We start from the raw sequence: 14,796 nt of genomic DNA on the forward strand, positions 1-14,796 counted from the left end.
GACATGTCATCAGTAAGATTCATGTGCTTTAAATTATTACTATTTTTAATGGAAAGATTTATTATTGTATAAGTGAAAATAAATATACTAGTCTAGTAGGAAGTAATACAGTTAAGAGAACATATCCCATACTTACAAGTGTCCTTCATGCATGTCATAGTTGAGGAACACAACTCAATGACACAGACCGCTGGTTGTCCTAGATCCACTGGAGGCACTGTCAAAATGGAAACCTGCCAAGCAGAAAGAGAAAATTCTGAATATCACACTAATTTTAAATGTAATGTCATCTATGCTGTATTAACCTACACTGAAATGTTACAAACTGCAACTCTAATATCCTATGAACTGCTTAATTAAAAATGGCTATGCACTGTACTGCAAGTAAAACACAGTATTAAGAATACCATAGGTAATTATTAGACCAATAGCCATGTAGCACAGTTTGGAATATAAAAGATTTATGATACCCAGACCTATGTATACAAACATATACATTGATTTGTGGAAAGTTACTGAAAGATAAACCTATTAAGTTTAAAAATCTTTATGTTTTTGCAAAAATAAAAAGATTATCTAAGCCTCACACATATTCACCAACAAATTCATACCTAGGTATATGTATGGTCACAGAAACCTGTGTATGTGCTCAGTCACCTGCAAAAGTTTATCAATCCCATAAATGTATTTCTGCAACACATATAAAAAGCTCTCGAGGAACAGTTGTTATTCCCATATATACAACCCATGATGCATGTGTTTCTTTTACGAAACAGAAAACCCTGTTGGCAAGAGCATTGGTATGTGAGAATGAGAGTACTTTAACGCAAGACTACTAGTAACAAGATTTAGGAAGGACAGGCTTCTCATCTGTATTCTTATTCTGTAGATAGTATTTAACCTGTAAAAATTAATGGAAGCACACAGGCAGTGTACTGAAAAAAAAAAACCACAACACAAACTGCAGGCCTTAATTCTAAAGGGTATTAAAGATTGACAAAGCAGAAACATTTGAAGAAGGATCTGAATATGTATGAAAGGAATCTCAAGCTATAAAAGCGAATGTTATAAAACAAAAATGTTCGAACAAAGCTTAGACAAGAAACTGTGTTAATTACCATAGTGTCAAACAACAGAGAAATCCAAGTCATTAAACTACAATAGAGTAAAATTACGAGCAGTTTTAGAGAAACTAATGAATTAAATAATTATCAGTAGAGATGGCTGACCAAAAAGCTTGATTCAAGCAGAAACCAATCCATAAACTAATTCATAACACTTAAACAACGGTTTAAATATCAATACATACAATTCATAAAGAAGTAAGTGATACAAAATTGGTATATACCTGCTGCTCTGAATCTGTCTTTAGTACAGATTGATCTGTAATGAGCACTGCTCTGGAGATCTGCCTACAATTAAAAAATAAATAAAATTGTGGTATTGAAACATAAAAAATTGCAATTTGGATTCAGAGTTTTGGCAATTCCAAATTATGCATAATACTGTGGGAATGTTATTTAAGCATACAATCTTTACTAGTATGATTACTGGTGAGACATTTTGCCTGTTGATAAAGTAGGACCACATCTGGAACATTAACATACTATTTTAATTGACAAAAATAGATGATGAATTAATGAGTCAGTGCCATTATATAAAGCAGCATGAATATCCTTCCGATTTAAAAATTTATTTTATGAAGATTAGTAGCAGCATGTTAGAAGACTTTTTATGTTCCAAACAGCACAGGACATTTTGGACTAATGGGAAATATACTACAGTGGGGTTCGTGAATTCAAATCTCTACTCTTTCATGGCCTATAATTATTTCTGCATTGCACCTATTACTATAGCTTTATTTTCATATCTGCAGTATTTTGAGGAAGGCACTATATGTCCAATGCTTTTGGCAACAACAACAAAAAGAGAAAACAAGGACTTTCTACTTTTCTTTATACCTGAACAAATTTAAAGAAAGAAGAGCAAAAGCACCTGCACCCTCTAAGCACTTTTTAACAAACGTGAAACCCCTAATGCACTTAGACCTACTGGATTTTTTAAAAGGAAAAGGAAAATATGATTTAGACGAGCCTTTAAGGAAACATAAACATAGAAAATACATTATACTCTCAAGTATATGCAAGGAAGACGAAAAACTATGCACAGAACTAAGCTATGCTGCAAAGATTAAGCAGGAAACAATCTCTTTAATTTGCGCTGTGCTCTTTTGTTTTAAGAGACGTAGTACGTTTACTGTTTTACTACATACCTGTAACACACATTTCTGCATACGCTCTCTGAAAGGTAACTGTCTTCCACAATAAAATAGTTGGCACTTATTCTTTGTCCAAAATGATCAATAATTGCTTTGCATCTGTTAAAAAATTTGAACCAAACTAATAAACTCAGATATAAAGTAACAAAAGTATACACATTTTTCAATTTTGAGTTATATACAACATCATTTATGTGGGTCAAATGATCTGTACACATTTACCATGTGAACCTCTAAATACACATCTGAAATTGATAAAGAAATCATATATTTATACATTCTACATGGTATATATGACATTTTTTACATACAATTTCATTAAACAATAATATTAGAACATTAATAAAGTAGCCGCTTTTTAAGGAAAACAAAACGTAAGCTAGTAACACTGCTATTTGCTTGTATGTGAAAATGGCGTCAAGTTTCACAGTTCAGAAAGCATGGAAAAGTCATACTCTTAATAATTTTGTAGGTGTTACTCTAACACGGTGTTATTTCTTGCCCCCACCCCAGCAACCTTTACCAAAGGCAAGTTTATTTCCTAATAATTGACAAATAAAATGGTAAATTAATTTAAGAGATGTAAGAAAAGATCTATGAGAAATGTTTGCATCAGACTTTCCAGGAGAACTTTTCTAAGCTTCTAAGATTGTATTATTTGTGGTTAAATATAACATTTATCTCTAAGTTACAAACAAAAAGGGTAACTGCTTTAAGAGCAGCATAAACGTTCGTAATAGATACTGTTTGATTGTATTGCAAATGTATTCATTCATTTGCCTCAGACAACACTTGAAAAGTCAAAAACAACCACCCACCAAAAAAAGCCCCTCTGAATGTATGCAGGTCAAAATGATACGAGAACAATTATATGTTGTGACATTAGTATATAAATTTTCAAGAGACAAGTGTACATAAAACAGATTAACATTAATAAATGGTACAGAAATGCCAACCATAGGAAACAAATTATTCAGAGAGCTTAAACTGAGAACAGGATGCAAATTCCAGATTTTAATGGGGAATTGCATAGAGGTACTAACTAAAACCAGCCTCTACTGCTGATTCCTCTACGGATAACTGTATTCTTGTTATATTCATTACTCAAGGTTACACTTTGATTTGTAATCTGTTTAATTGTAGCTGTTTTCCTCAAACTGAGAGTTGCAAACATTTTGAGAAACCCCTGCAGGTTTAAATAGCACCTATTTTAATGAATGTGTTTTACTATCTGAAGTGTAAGTAAAATATGTTCACTACAATTTCTTTCTTTATAACTTGTATCCATCTTCTAAAGGTCTTTAAGGCTTAATACTGATTTCTAAAACAAGATTTTAAGATTTTTCTATAACTTCAGAAAATTTACTGTAAAAATAGAGTGAATTAGCTTTACCTAACAGTTGCTTGATATGTGAGTTACTGTGGTGTTTTAATTAAATACTTCTGAACCAGCATCTCAATTTTTTTACACACGTACATACACATGCATGAGCAACATGTAAAACATCAGCAGGATGCCTAACGGAGATCCCTTAAAAGATTTAAATGTTTTATTGCAGCACAATTCCTGTATAAGTAATTATCTGACATGCAAGTTATGCCTTACAAATAAACAAGACTTTTGTAGCTTCAAGTTACTCATTAGCCTCTGTGCTCAGAACGGTCTATACAACTACAGAAGATGAGAACGAAACCTAAGTAAGTAACAGCAGCCAGTCGTCACTAGCTTTAGCAGCGTTAGGATTTCACCGTTGCTTCTTCTAGTCAAAAATGAGAACTGAAGAAGGGTGCAGGCTATGCTTATGCGAAAATGTAAGAAGTTAATAACAAGTAAGGAGAGTTGTATAAAACTTCTAATGCCTATTTCGTAGGAACCTGGATGCTACATAATATACCGACATTCAAATGCAGCAGGTAACTTGCAAAGCAGTAATTAAAAGTCTAATGGTACAAGTATTGTTTAACTGGAAACATGCCGTACTTTTTGTACACTTCAAATCGCATTCTGTTCAACATGTGTTTGTGTTTCTCTTGCAACTTTAAGAAGTTTTTTCTTAACGTTAACCTGATTTCTTTCTCAAGCACTCATTTGAATACTGCAAATAAACAAGGAAGTCAAGCCGCTACAGTTCATATCTAATTATAACCTTTCTTATTGTTTATGAAACAATTTCCCCTGCCACCCCCCTAAACATTATCGAAGGGGAAAGGTTGATTAAATGTCATGTTATATCACTCAAAGCCAGCAAAAGCAACTACACGCTTTTTATTTTCCTGCTAAGTGTTGTTTCCTCTCCTTTGTTCAGGAATAGCTATCGGGTCATACACTTGATAAGATTTTAAACAGAAAAAGAGATAATGCTTTTAATATCAGTCTCCACTTTACTTCAAAGGATGATGCTGAGAAAATTTCTTTCAAGTACTGCTTCCAAATATGGAAGACACTTATGCACTGACATTATCAGGTCTCTGTCATCTGATATGTGTTGGGACAATGAATCATACAGAACCCTCCATTGACCTTCTTTCAATGTGTCTAGATAAAAGGATGAAAATTAGAATCCATCTCCTTGCAGTGCCACGAGTTATAAATGTACTTTATAGGGCTCATTATCCAAACTAATGGACTAAGGGCGACATCCTTGAAATGGACTTACCAGCACTGACAAAGCCAGTATGCAATATTTCAAGACAGATATGTAAATGACTATGTGTTTGCTATATCTTTTTATTACAGACATATAAATTTCCATTTATCATACCTTTTCCATTTTTGAGACAGAATTATTTAATTGGAAATGTATTTAAAAAGTGATCAATATAAAATGTCTACCATTAGTATTAATGCAACCCATGTAATTTAAAATAATCTAAAATTTATCAGATAAAGTCAAATAAATGATGTACAATAAAAATGAGAAAATAACAAAAAAGAAAACAATAACCATGAATACATTCAATTTGCTTTTTCCTCAATCTAATCAACATGATGTATTTTTATTTTCTAACGAAGCATCAGAGTTCTATCAAGAGTACAGGATGTTCTGCTTATGTATTAGAACACCAGACCTAATCTGATATGATACCTAAAAAAATAGAAATTTTCAAGTGACTTAATGAAACTTTAAAACAAGTATGTCTAAAAGTTTGCATACTTTCATGTTGTCTTCCCTGAATCTTACTTTCATGAACTTTAAAAAAAGGGCTATGGCAAGGTGATTAAAATAATTGGGTGGCTCAGGACAAAAAAATCTACTGCTCTCCTATATACAATTACGTGTAGTAAAAAAAATAAAAAGCAGTTCAACTAGTTATTGAATTGGTTCTTACTTTTCTTGAGCTGGACATAATGTTAGCCAAGTCTGGAAAAGAGCTGAAATGACCTATGGTAACATTTAGGGTTAAACCAAAACTCTAAATGAACAACAAGAAGTTTGAGAAGAAAATCAAGACTGTATTTATATTTTTTCCCTACTTGTATTAAAGCACATACATTAAAGATACTAAAAAACTAACTGCATGAAGATACTGATGAAATTTGGAAGCCTATGGGAGATCTTTATAAAACAGTGATGAACATTGCGTAATTTAACTATGTCTATTGTTCTGAGTTTAACCTTCTTGCAGTCAAGATAAGCTGTCTCAAACTACAGGGACAGCTGTGGTAACAAGAAGATATGAATTTGCCTATTAACAACTACTATTAATGGCCTGTTGACTCAAAAGCTCAGTAACTCATGAATACCCTCATTAACAATCTGATCGATGATTTCTAGTAGGCAAAACACTGCAGCCTGAAGTCAAGAGGAAACAGAGCTGGCACAAGAAGGGAATGCACAGTAAGGAAAGAGATAACATGGAGAAAGAGAAAGAAGGGAAAGGAAATAGTGATGATCTTAGCAAGAGAACTGGTTAGTTTACTATGTAACACTAAGGAAGAGACTTTTCACAAGTAAACAGCAGTACTGAGTACTGAGGTGAGAGAAAATAGAAAATAAAGAGAAAATATCCCTTATGAATATCTGGATAACAAAATACAGTTAATTCAAGAAACTTGGCTTTTGAGTAACATTTTTACTATGGTGAAGAGGATGTTTAAGACTTTTTGAATGATTAGGAAAAAAAAAAGTTATATGATCCTGTTGCTGAAAATACTTTGTTTTAGCTACTAGTACCATGCTCTCAAAGAATCAAATATGCAGTGAAACTGGAAAGCAAACATACTGCACTGATCATTTAATTACTAATATTCCTAATAAAATGTTCCTACATATCTTATAGCTTATTTTCCAGTATTTGCTGAAGAATGTTTTCAATTACAGCTGGAAAAAAAAAAAAACAAAAACTCCTAAGAGCTAAAGTCTGCAGGTAGAGTAAGTAGTAACTGATAAAATGTATGCAACAGAAACCATGACAAACTACAGAGGTATGAAAAAAATGCCACTATGGAAAAAACTATGGGTTGCCTTTTCCAACTTTATACCTGCCTACAGGCCTGATATTGTAAAAGAATTTATCCTAGGATAAGAGGGCAGCATAGTTTATGACAACAATCTACCTAAAAACTCATTAAAGTCTTTTCTCTTGGAGTGACATGCATTATCAGCAAAGATTAATCTGATGAGTCTTTAGGTGAGCTCCATTTTTAAAAATGCAATAACAGAGGGCTTTGTTGTCATCTGATGAAAATCAATTAGAGTAGGTAAGGCCACAAGGAAAACTAACATCACTCATCACCAGCCCCCCGGCAGCTGAAATGATTTGTCTTCCAAGCTTGGGTGATCAGGAGCTGTAGTAATATCACAGGGAAATTAATTTAGTTTCTATATTCTAGACCCACTTTCCTTGTTCTGGAGGACCTATACACAAATTACTTTTAATCAAGGTTGATGTGTTATTAATACTGAGGAGGATCTTTGAAGAATCATTTTTTTTAAATTGACTTTACGCATTTTTCATCTGTATTTTGTATATAAACAGAAGGTTACTTATATTACCCTTACCGTCCAGATTCTTTGTCCACTACAAGGCACTGCACAGAATGGCGAAGACAATAGATACCACCAAATACTGCACACATCCTAGAAACATAAAAAATAAAGGTTACACGTATCATGACTAATTGTAAGCAATGTGAGCACTTATGTTAAGCAAGGCAAAGTATTGTGCATACTGTAGTACAACATTTTTAATGACAAGCCTTAATCTCTGAATCAGACAATCAAAAAAAAAAAATAAAGCATGTCTGTCATATAGTTTTGTAAAAGATTTGTTAACTTTTTTTTAATTAGCATTTATCATAGTCCTCTTAATTGTTACATTAGCTTGAACACTCCTGTTACCATCCTCAGTCATTCAGGATGGAAAAGCACTTATTTACTCAAGACAGGATATCTACTGAGCATGCTACACTGCAGATGGTATAGAGTGAGAACGTAAGACCACACAACAACCACACTTCTACTAGAATTTCAAGTGTGATTCAGAACTTATTTCTCTACTTCTATGAACTGTAGCGTGGGAACTTTACTAGCTATGAGCAGCTTAAATTTTAAGGGCGTTGAGAAGTACCCCAACAGAATAGGGTACCTCTTGTGGTCTTAGGGTGACCTCTTGCAAGTAGCGATTCCTCTAAGTTCCGCCTATATTAAGATACAGTTGTTTAAGATACTCTTTGTATGGAATAATGATAAAAAATATTCTAAAGAGAAAAAGAAACCTAAGAAAATTCAATAGGTAAAACATACTAAGTTGTTTTCCACTTACAAAGAAATCTCAATACTCAAAATAAAATAAATTACCAAAACATTAAACCAAAATTACAACTTATCTGTTTTTACACTATAAGGAGACAGTTTAAATAAACTAAATTATGACAGCTAAATATGAGGAAATTACTTTTGTATGTGTTTGTAACAACTTTTACAGAAAACAGCTTTTTTTTAAGAGATTCTGTAACAATCTGGTCGTGCTTCTCTACTTTGCTCTGATGCACTGAGATGCATACAGTTGAGAATGACACTGCTGCAGCAAGGGTCAACAAATCCAACTCAGTATTGAACAGTGAACGGAAGAGATCTCTGTGGGATGAGTACGTTTTATGACACCACGTACCATGGCTGATCATAAGAAGCAACCTGCTGCTCCACCGTACATGCACTGCTGCCTGACGCGGCATCTCCTCGAGACAGCTGCCTTCGGCTCCCCTCCGCGTTTCACTGCTGACTGCCTGTAACTAAGCCAGTCTCTGTGCCAGAGACTGCCCTGCTGAATCATACTTAGATTTCCCACTTTTTAAATGGTCAGCGAACCATTTTCTTCTTTCCATTTGCAGACAGTCTAGTTTGACGGCACCTGCCTGAATCCTGGGCCCCCGCGTGAAGTCAGCCCCCTGCAAGAGTTCGTCACTTGCCAGGCTGTGTCCCCCCCAGCCCCTGGGGCATCTCTCAACAAAACTCTTCACCAGAGGAACATCCTACGCACAAAGTGCAAAACCTCTCTCCTGTAAAGCAGCACAGTTAAAGTTGGTTTGGTGAAGAGAAATCCCCTTATCCTAACTTCCTAAATCTGCTATAAACCAGGCTTAACCTCTGGGGATTACCTTTCTGTAGATTTTGTGACAAATTAATTAACAACACATAAAAGTTTTTCCCGCAAGCGATACCTACAATTTTTACTGAGCTCACTTGACATTAAAATGGCTGCAATATTACTAGCTTGAAAATGTTTTAATCCCAGCTCTTAAAAACTTTTAATATAAACAGACACTCTTGAAAATAGCACCAAGCAAGTATCAACAACCAAACTGCCTTTTGAAATGTATCTAAAAAGAAACTCTATGAACTTTTTGTAAGAGCACAATAATGCAGAGAAATTTGTAATCTTACTGAAACAGAATATATGTTAGGCATTCGCAAAGATAAAGCTTCATGATTAATTGTGAATTCAAGTTTGGTGAATCAGGATAAACTTCCGTCCTTACTTTTTGTTCACGGTGCACTGTTTCAGGGCATTGTTACTACAGGAGTAAGACAAAACTCAGAGAATGAAGTTCTCTAGAACTCAGTATGGCAAAAGGTAAAACAGTAAGAACATTTAAAAACATTTTTCCAATATTTTAAAAGAGAAATAATCTTTAACGTTTCCAGCCAGCATGAAAATTATCTAGTGGAACAAAGTAAAGAAAAAAAAAGGGGGAGATCTACCCGATTCCTTACAATACAGTTTCAGGTTTGGACGGTCTGCACTGTCTGATTCATCTTGGGAATCTTTAACTGCTTTTTTCCCCCCAGTGGTTCATTCAGATCAATCAGCTATCACTGACCTCTTCTCATATATGCGGAACATAATCCGCGTATTGTCATTACCGGAATATCCTTTTCTCAGAGAGAACTGATGGGACAACCGTCAAATGCTATCCAGTGACATTTGACAATTATCCTTTGCCCTACAAGTTAAACACAACTGTGTGCTTTTGTGATACCTATTATTCAAAAGTAAACAGCCACTTAAAAGAAATCATGAACCAGTGTGCAGCACATTCAATGCAGTGACACACTGTTCCATTTTGCCATACCGGAGAAGGATACCGTGAGTTTTCCAAGTTCCTGTTACTCAGCTAAGCTTTGGTGTGACCCAGCCATTTGATGTTCAGCTCACAAGTGAATAGACAGAGCCCAGACTGGGAGGGCATAAAATTAGAAATGGTACCTGCCATTTCATTAACAGAGTCTGCCTAGGTGTTGTATTTAAAAAAAGATTGTGTCCATAACACCCACAATACCGTAGTGCTGTAGAACATTTGTGCCTTCTTCACCGCTGACACCACATACAAGAACAGGAGGCAATAATATCACATGTGCAGCCTCCACAGATGATGCACTTGAAAGAAACGAAAATTTGGATGTTGCCAATCTGCCTACAATGGAAACCATACTGGCATTCAAAACTCACGTTAGATAGCTCACAGACAGTTAATACCACAACACCTTTCAAACTGCATGAATGATGTGGCACGGCGAACAGCTGATGTGTTACCAACTCACAGCTCTTCTGAATTGTACTCTAAAGCACAGCAGTCTAAGGAAATACCAACGGTATTACTAACTACGGGCCAAAGCAGAAGAGCCGGTACCCCAGGCCACCTCTGCCCATGCAAAAGCAGGGAGAAGATGCACCACATTGAATCATCCCACCTTTGGTTGTCTCAAGATTGCTGAACATGACACAAAGGTTAAACATCCACTGAAGAATTATAACAGAGCCTTGAGAAACGGGCTTACTATCTCTAATGCTGCAATCAATGACTTTTAGGCTGATAAAGCATGTGTAAGGATCTTTCAAACCAACTCAGATGAATGTACTTCATGTGGCATGACATAAAAAATAGTAGTTAATACATCCACAGTCAAGTTTTTTTTTTATTTATTTCTTATTTGTTGTTTGTTTTTTGATAAATGCACTTCATTTTTCCAGCAGCTTTGAAAGAATTTTGCTGCTTGGCTGCACAAAAATGTGACTTACTTATTTTCAAGAGTAGTCTGCTATCCGATGGAGGAGGGCATGCCCTGTTTTCACAGTAGGCCAGAAGAAAACTTTTATGTTTAAATGAAAATAGGAAGTAATTTCGATTGCATTGTGTTAAACAACTGTAAAGAGCCAAAAAAACTACTAAAACAGCCCAGCTTGAAAAATGACATGATTAGGAAGAACTTGCTGAAATTATTTAAATACAGAAATTGAAATATTAAACTACAAAGCATCCCAATAATTTATGACAGAAGTAAAATCACTGTGCTAACATCACTTTCATACAACAGGCTATTCCAGATAATGTGACTGCACTTCAAGTACAAGACAACTCTTTGATACCATTAACCCTAAATGACAGACATTTAAACCGATATTACTCTAATTAACTGGCTACTGCCTACACCAATAATTCAAGTTTTGCTGAAAGATAGCAACAACACTGTACTCTACTTCAACTTTGCCCTGGTGACATCAAATATTACAACTAAATTAACAGTTGTGAAAATTTTGGCCCGGTAGCCCTCCATCATGCACAGCCTTTAAATGCCATTTCAGTTCCCATCAAGGCAGGAATCAGCAGTTGTAATTTTTAATACAGCTGTGAAACAATTGGACATATTAAAAGTGGATTTTTTGACAGCATATTCATGATGATTTATGAGTTTGTATATAATTTGATTATTCTATTAATTTTTCTGATTACTGATTCAGCTAATACAGTGAAGGTCACTTACAAAATAAATCTTCATTACATTTCACAGAAAGTAACTGCCTCCAACTAGTTGTTTTCTTTAATTAAACACTAATGTAACAAGAGAGAAAAAAGGCTTCAGGGCTGCTGCATCTGTTGCTACAGGAGGAGTTTACCACTTTGATGTAACGCTCTCCGATATTAATTGAACAAAAATAGAATGCCTCTCCACCTGACATCTTGATTTTCACACAGATATCAAACACCCTTAACTTACAGACCACCATTAATTCATTCAGAAACTGCACAAAAGAACTGGAAAACCGTATCCCAAAGTATAGTTTCACACACGCAAAAATAGTTTTTACTTCTAGCATATATCCTGCCTTCTGTTTTATAAAGGCATGGAGGGATTAATTGAGAAATAGTTGTGCCAACTGTGTAACTTCTATATGAAAAAATATTTTCTTAATGATGAATACTGCATGAACAGTTTTGGAGAAATATCAAAGAAAAACATGTGAAAGGCTGAATTAATAAATTGTCCTCTTTCAATTTATTTATTTGCATACACGGAGCAAGCAGTATCCTGGTTCTTAGGTGAAATTCTGTTTCCTGAAGGTCCCTAGAGAACTTCAGCATTTCCTATAATAATGTTTTATGTTCTAAAAACATTAATAGGTAGAACACAGACAAATCAAATAATTAGTGACTGTAGTTCAAAAAAACAGAATTCATTTTCCCAAACAGAGTTCCCATAGAAAAAACAAGTCTCAGTATGTGCAGTGACCACCTGGGTTAAGATTAAAAAAAAAACATGTAAAAATGTAAAAACCAGCACCAACGGAATACTGATGACAATCTCCTGTCACCTAGAACTGTCCTGGCATTTAGAAAACTATTGGAAAATACATTACAATAAATTTTTAGGCAAGCAAATGAAGGAAGTGTCAACTACTTAGATCTTTTCCTGGAGACTGTGTTCAGCATTCCTGTAAAGTTTTAAAAATGTCCAGATAGATTTTATAATTATCCTAGTTTATAATTGCAATTAACAAAATGACAGTTTTAAAACCATCAGAAAGTTTCTGCAGGAACCAGAATGCTACAGAGAAATATGTATTCAATAGTGTGAAGAGTTGTAGCATAACGTACAGTATTTGACAGTAAAATGGGTAACGATAAAAGCTGGTTTACTTGATTCTGCTTTAGAGCAGAAAACTCAAGAATCTGAGTAACATATCCAGTTATCACTTATCCAAAAGTACATCAAAACCTCTACGCACTTTTTCCACAGCTACACAATAGGTATAATTTAAGTTTATCTCACTGCCTGGCAAGGATTAGTGTTTATAGTTCATGATGTCTGAGTGGTCAAATCTGCACTGAAATGCAACTATTTCAAAAGTTTTAAAATTTGACTTCCTATTGTGTGATGCACAATTTTAGGGTTTGGCAAGCCAATGTTGTTGCCAAAGCAAGATTCTCGTACAGAATCAAGCTCTCAATTCTGTTTACCCAAACATTCAACTATTTAACTAGCAAGTATCCTAGAAATTAAGTCCAAAGCACTGCAGCAATTTCTCAGAAATTAAAAGGAGAAAAAACAAGGGAAAAAAAAAAGTTCAGTATTTTTTGTGCTTCTGTGATAGCAGTTAACTACAAATGCACCCTGAAGACTAATCTCTATGGCGTGTAGAAGCGTGAGACCTGCCTGCCTGTAAGTTCTATCAAGCTTGTAAAAGAAGCCGTTCCTCACACAAAGTCCTTCATCTGCAATTATACAACAGTTCTGTCCTCAAAGAGGAGCTTGTGAGATCAGGACCAGAGGGCACAGACACAAAAATGAGCAACTGCAGAAACCAGTCACTGAGCATTAGGTCATCTATAAAATGCATTTATGTGCTCTCTGCCTCCAGAAAAGACATAAAAATTCTAGATATCTTAACCCGCAATGAAATTCAAAGAGTATTTTACTAATTCAGTAATGTTTTGGAGGTTACCTTTTCTTTGTCTTTTAGTTTAATGAAACTAATGCTAAACTACATTTACATTTACTACAGATTTGCAATAGAGAAAACATTCATGTTGTTTCCACAGATCTGCTCATAACGCTGTACTGTATGCAGATGTCTGAGTCCATATTCTGTAATATGAGCCATAATCTGCACTTACCCACACAAGCAGAGAGTAATTGGCTTGTTAGGAGACTACTGAGAGATAGTATCAAATAATGTATTAGATACACTTCCTTCATATTATTCTCTTTGTCTTAATTATCAAAGAAAATCAATACTAAAATAGCATCTCCATTAAAGCATTTGTATTTTGCACTTTGTGTTCCAAATAGGTTTGTAAAATGAAGAAAGACTTATCTGAGAGTGGATAACGTGAGTTATTTTTTAATATATGTAAAGTTACATTTGCTTTTCCCATACCACAGGGTATATTCCAACCCCTGTAATATAAACAATTTCTTGACTGAAAAGTTTTCCATGCCTACTTAAGGATCTAAGACCCACACACTCTGTCAGCATTCTTATGGTTCAGAGTATTCTATGTAACACATCCTAATATTGGCTGGAGGTTTTTAGGAGGCATAAACTTTTGAAGACCACTATACTCCTAGTCAGTCAGTGGAACAGTAAGGATCAGAAAAGGGTTCATATTTGTAAATAATTTGCAACCAAACATCTCACTGAGAAGATAAAATCTAAAATGGCAAGGTATTTTCCAAGTCTCATACACTTAGAACACATTTCCCAGCAAAGGTTATTTCCAAATTAGAAGTCTTTTTCTGTCAAATCCCGAGAAATAATGTGGGCAAGGACACAAAAGCATTCTATAGCTTTATTAACGACAATGCTCACTGATCTGTGAATAACCCGAAAAAAATGAAGATTATTGAGTTACTTTACCAATCCATCCATCCATCACTAGAGAACAGGTTTCAGTATGATGGATTGTTGCACTTCCCTGATGTTTATCCCGAGAGTTTCTCCTTAGGGGGAAAAACAAACAACTGATCCTACAAACAATCATGCTAAACACACTTGTCCATTTGCATTCAGCTACCAAGTAACTGAAGAGAAATATATCAAGTTTGCCTTTAAAAGACAAACCGCACAGAAAGTTTTATCATTTCATTGAAATGCATACAAAAACAATTAAGAAGAAAGCAGCACAGCAGCTACTCTTACTAGTTGTCATTTTAATCAAGACCAAATACTACTGGCAAGTTGTTAGTAATTTCAAAACAAATGTTCTGGTCCAAAGTAAGCGAATTATCTTAAGT

The 14,796-nt window shown here is 34.7% G+C and overlaps 1 protein-coding gene across 1 annotated transcript in view; it reads right to left on the bottom strand.

The window, feature by feature from the left end:
• The window catches only part of CHM (CHM Rab escort protein), a 63,339-nt gene that overhangs the window by 14,375 nt on the left and 34,168 nt on the right, over window positions 1-14,796 (bottom strand). The window contains 4 exon segments of the mRNA XM_040572555.1: window positions 137-233; window positions 1,349-1,412; window positions 2,273-2,377; window positions 7,282-7,359. Coding sequence (XP_040428489.1) covers window positions 137-233; window positions 1,349-1,412; window positions 2,273-2,377; window positions 7,282-7,359 — 344 coding nt within the window.

Source organism: Cygnus olor, chromosome 13 (assembly GCF_009769625.2).
Source record: "Cygnus olor isolate bCygOlo1 chromosome 13, bCygOlo1.pri.v2, whole genome shotgun sequence".
Classification (NCBI taxonomy): Eukaryota; Metazoa; Chordata; class Aves; order Anseriformes; family Anatidae; genus Cygnus; species Cygnus olor.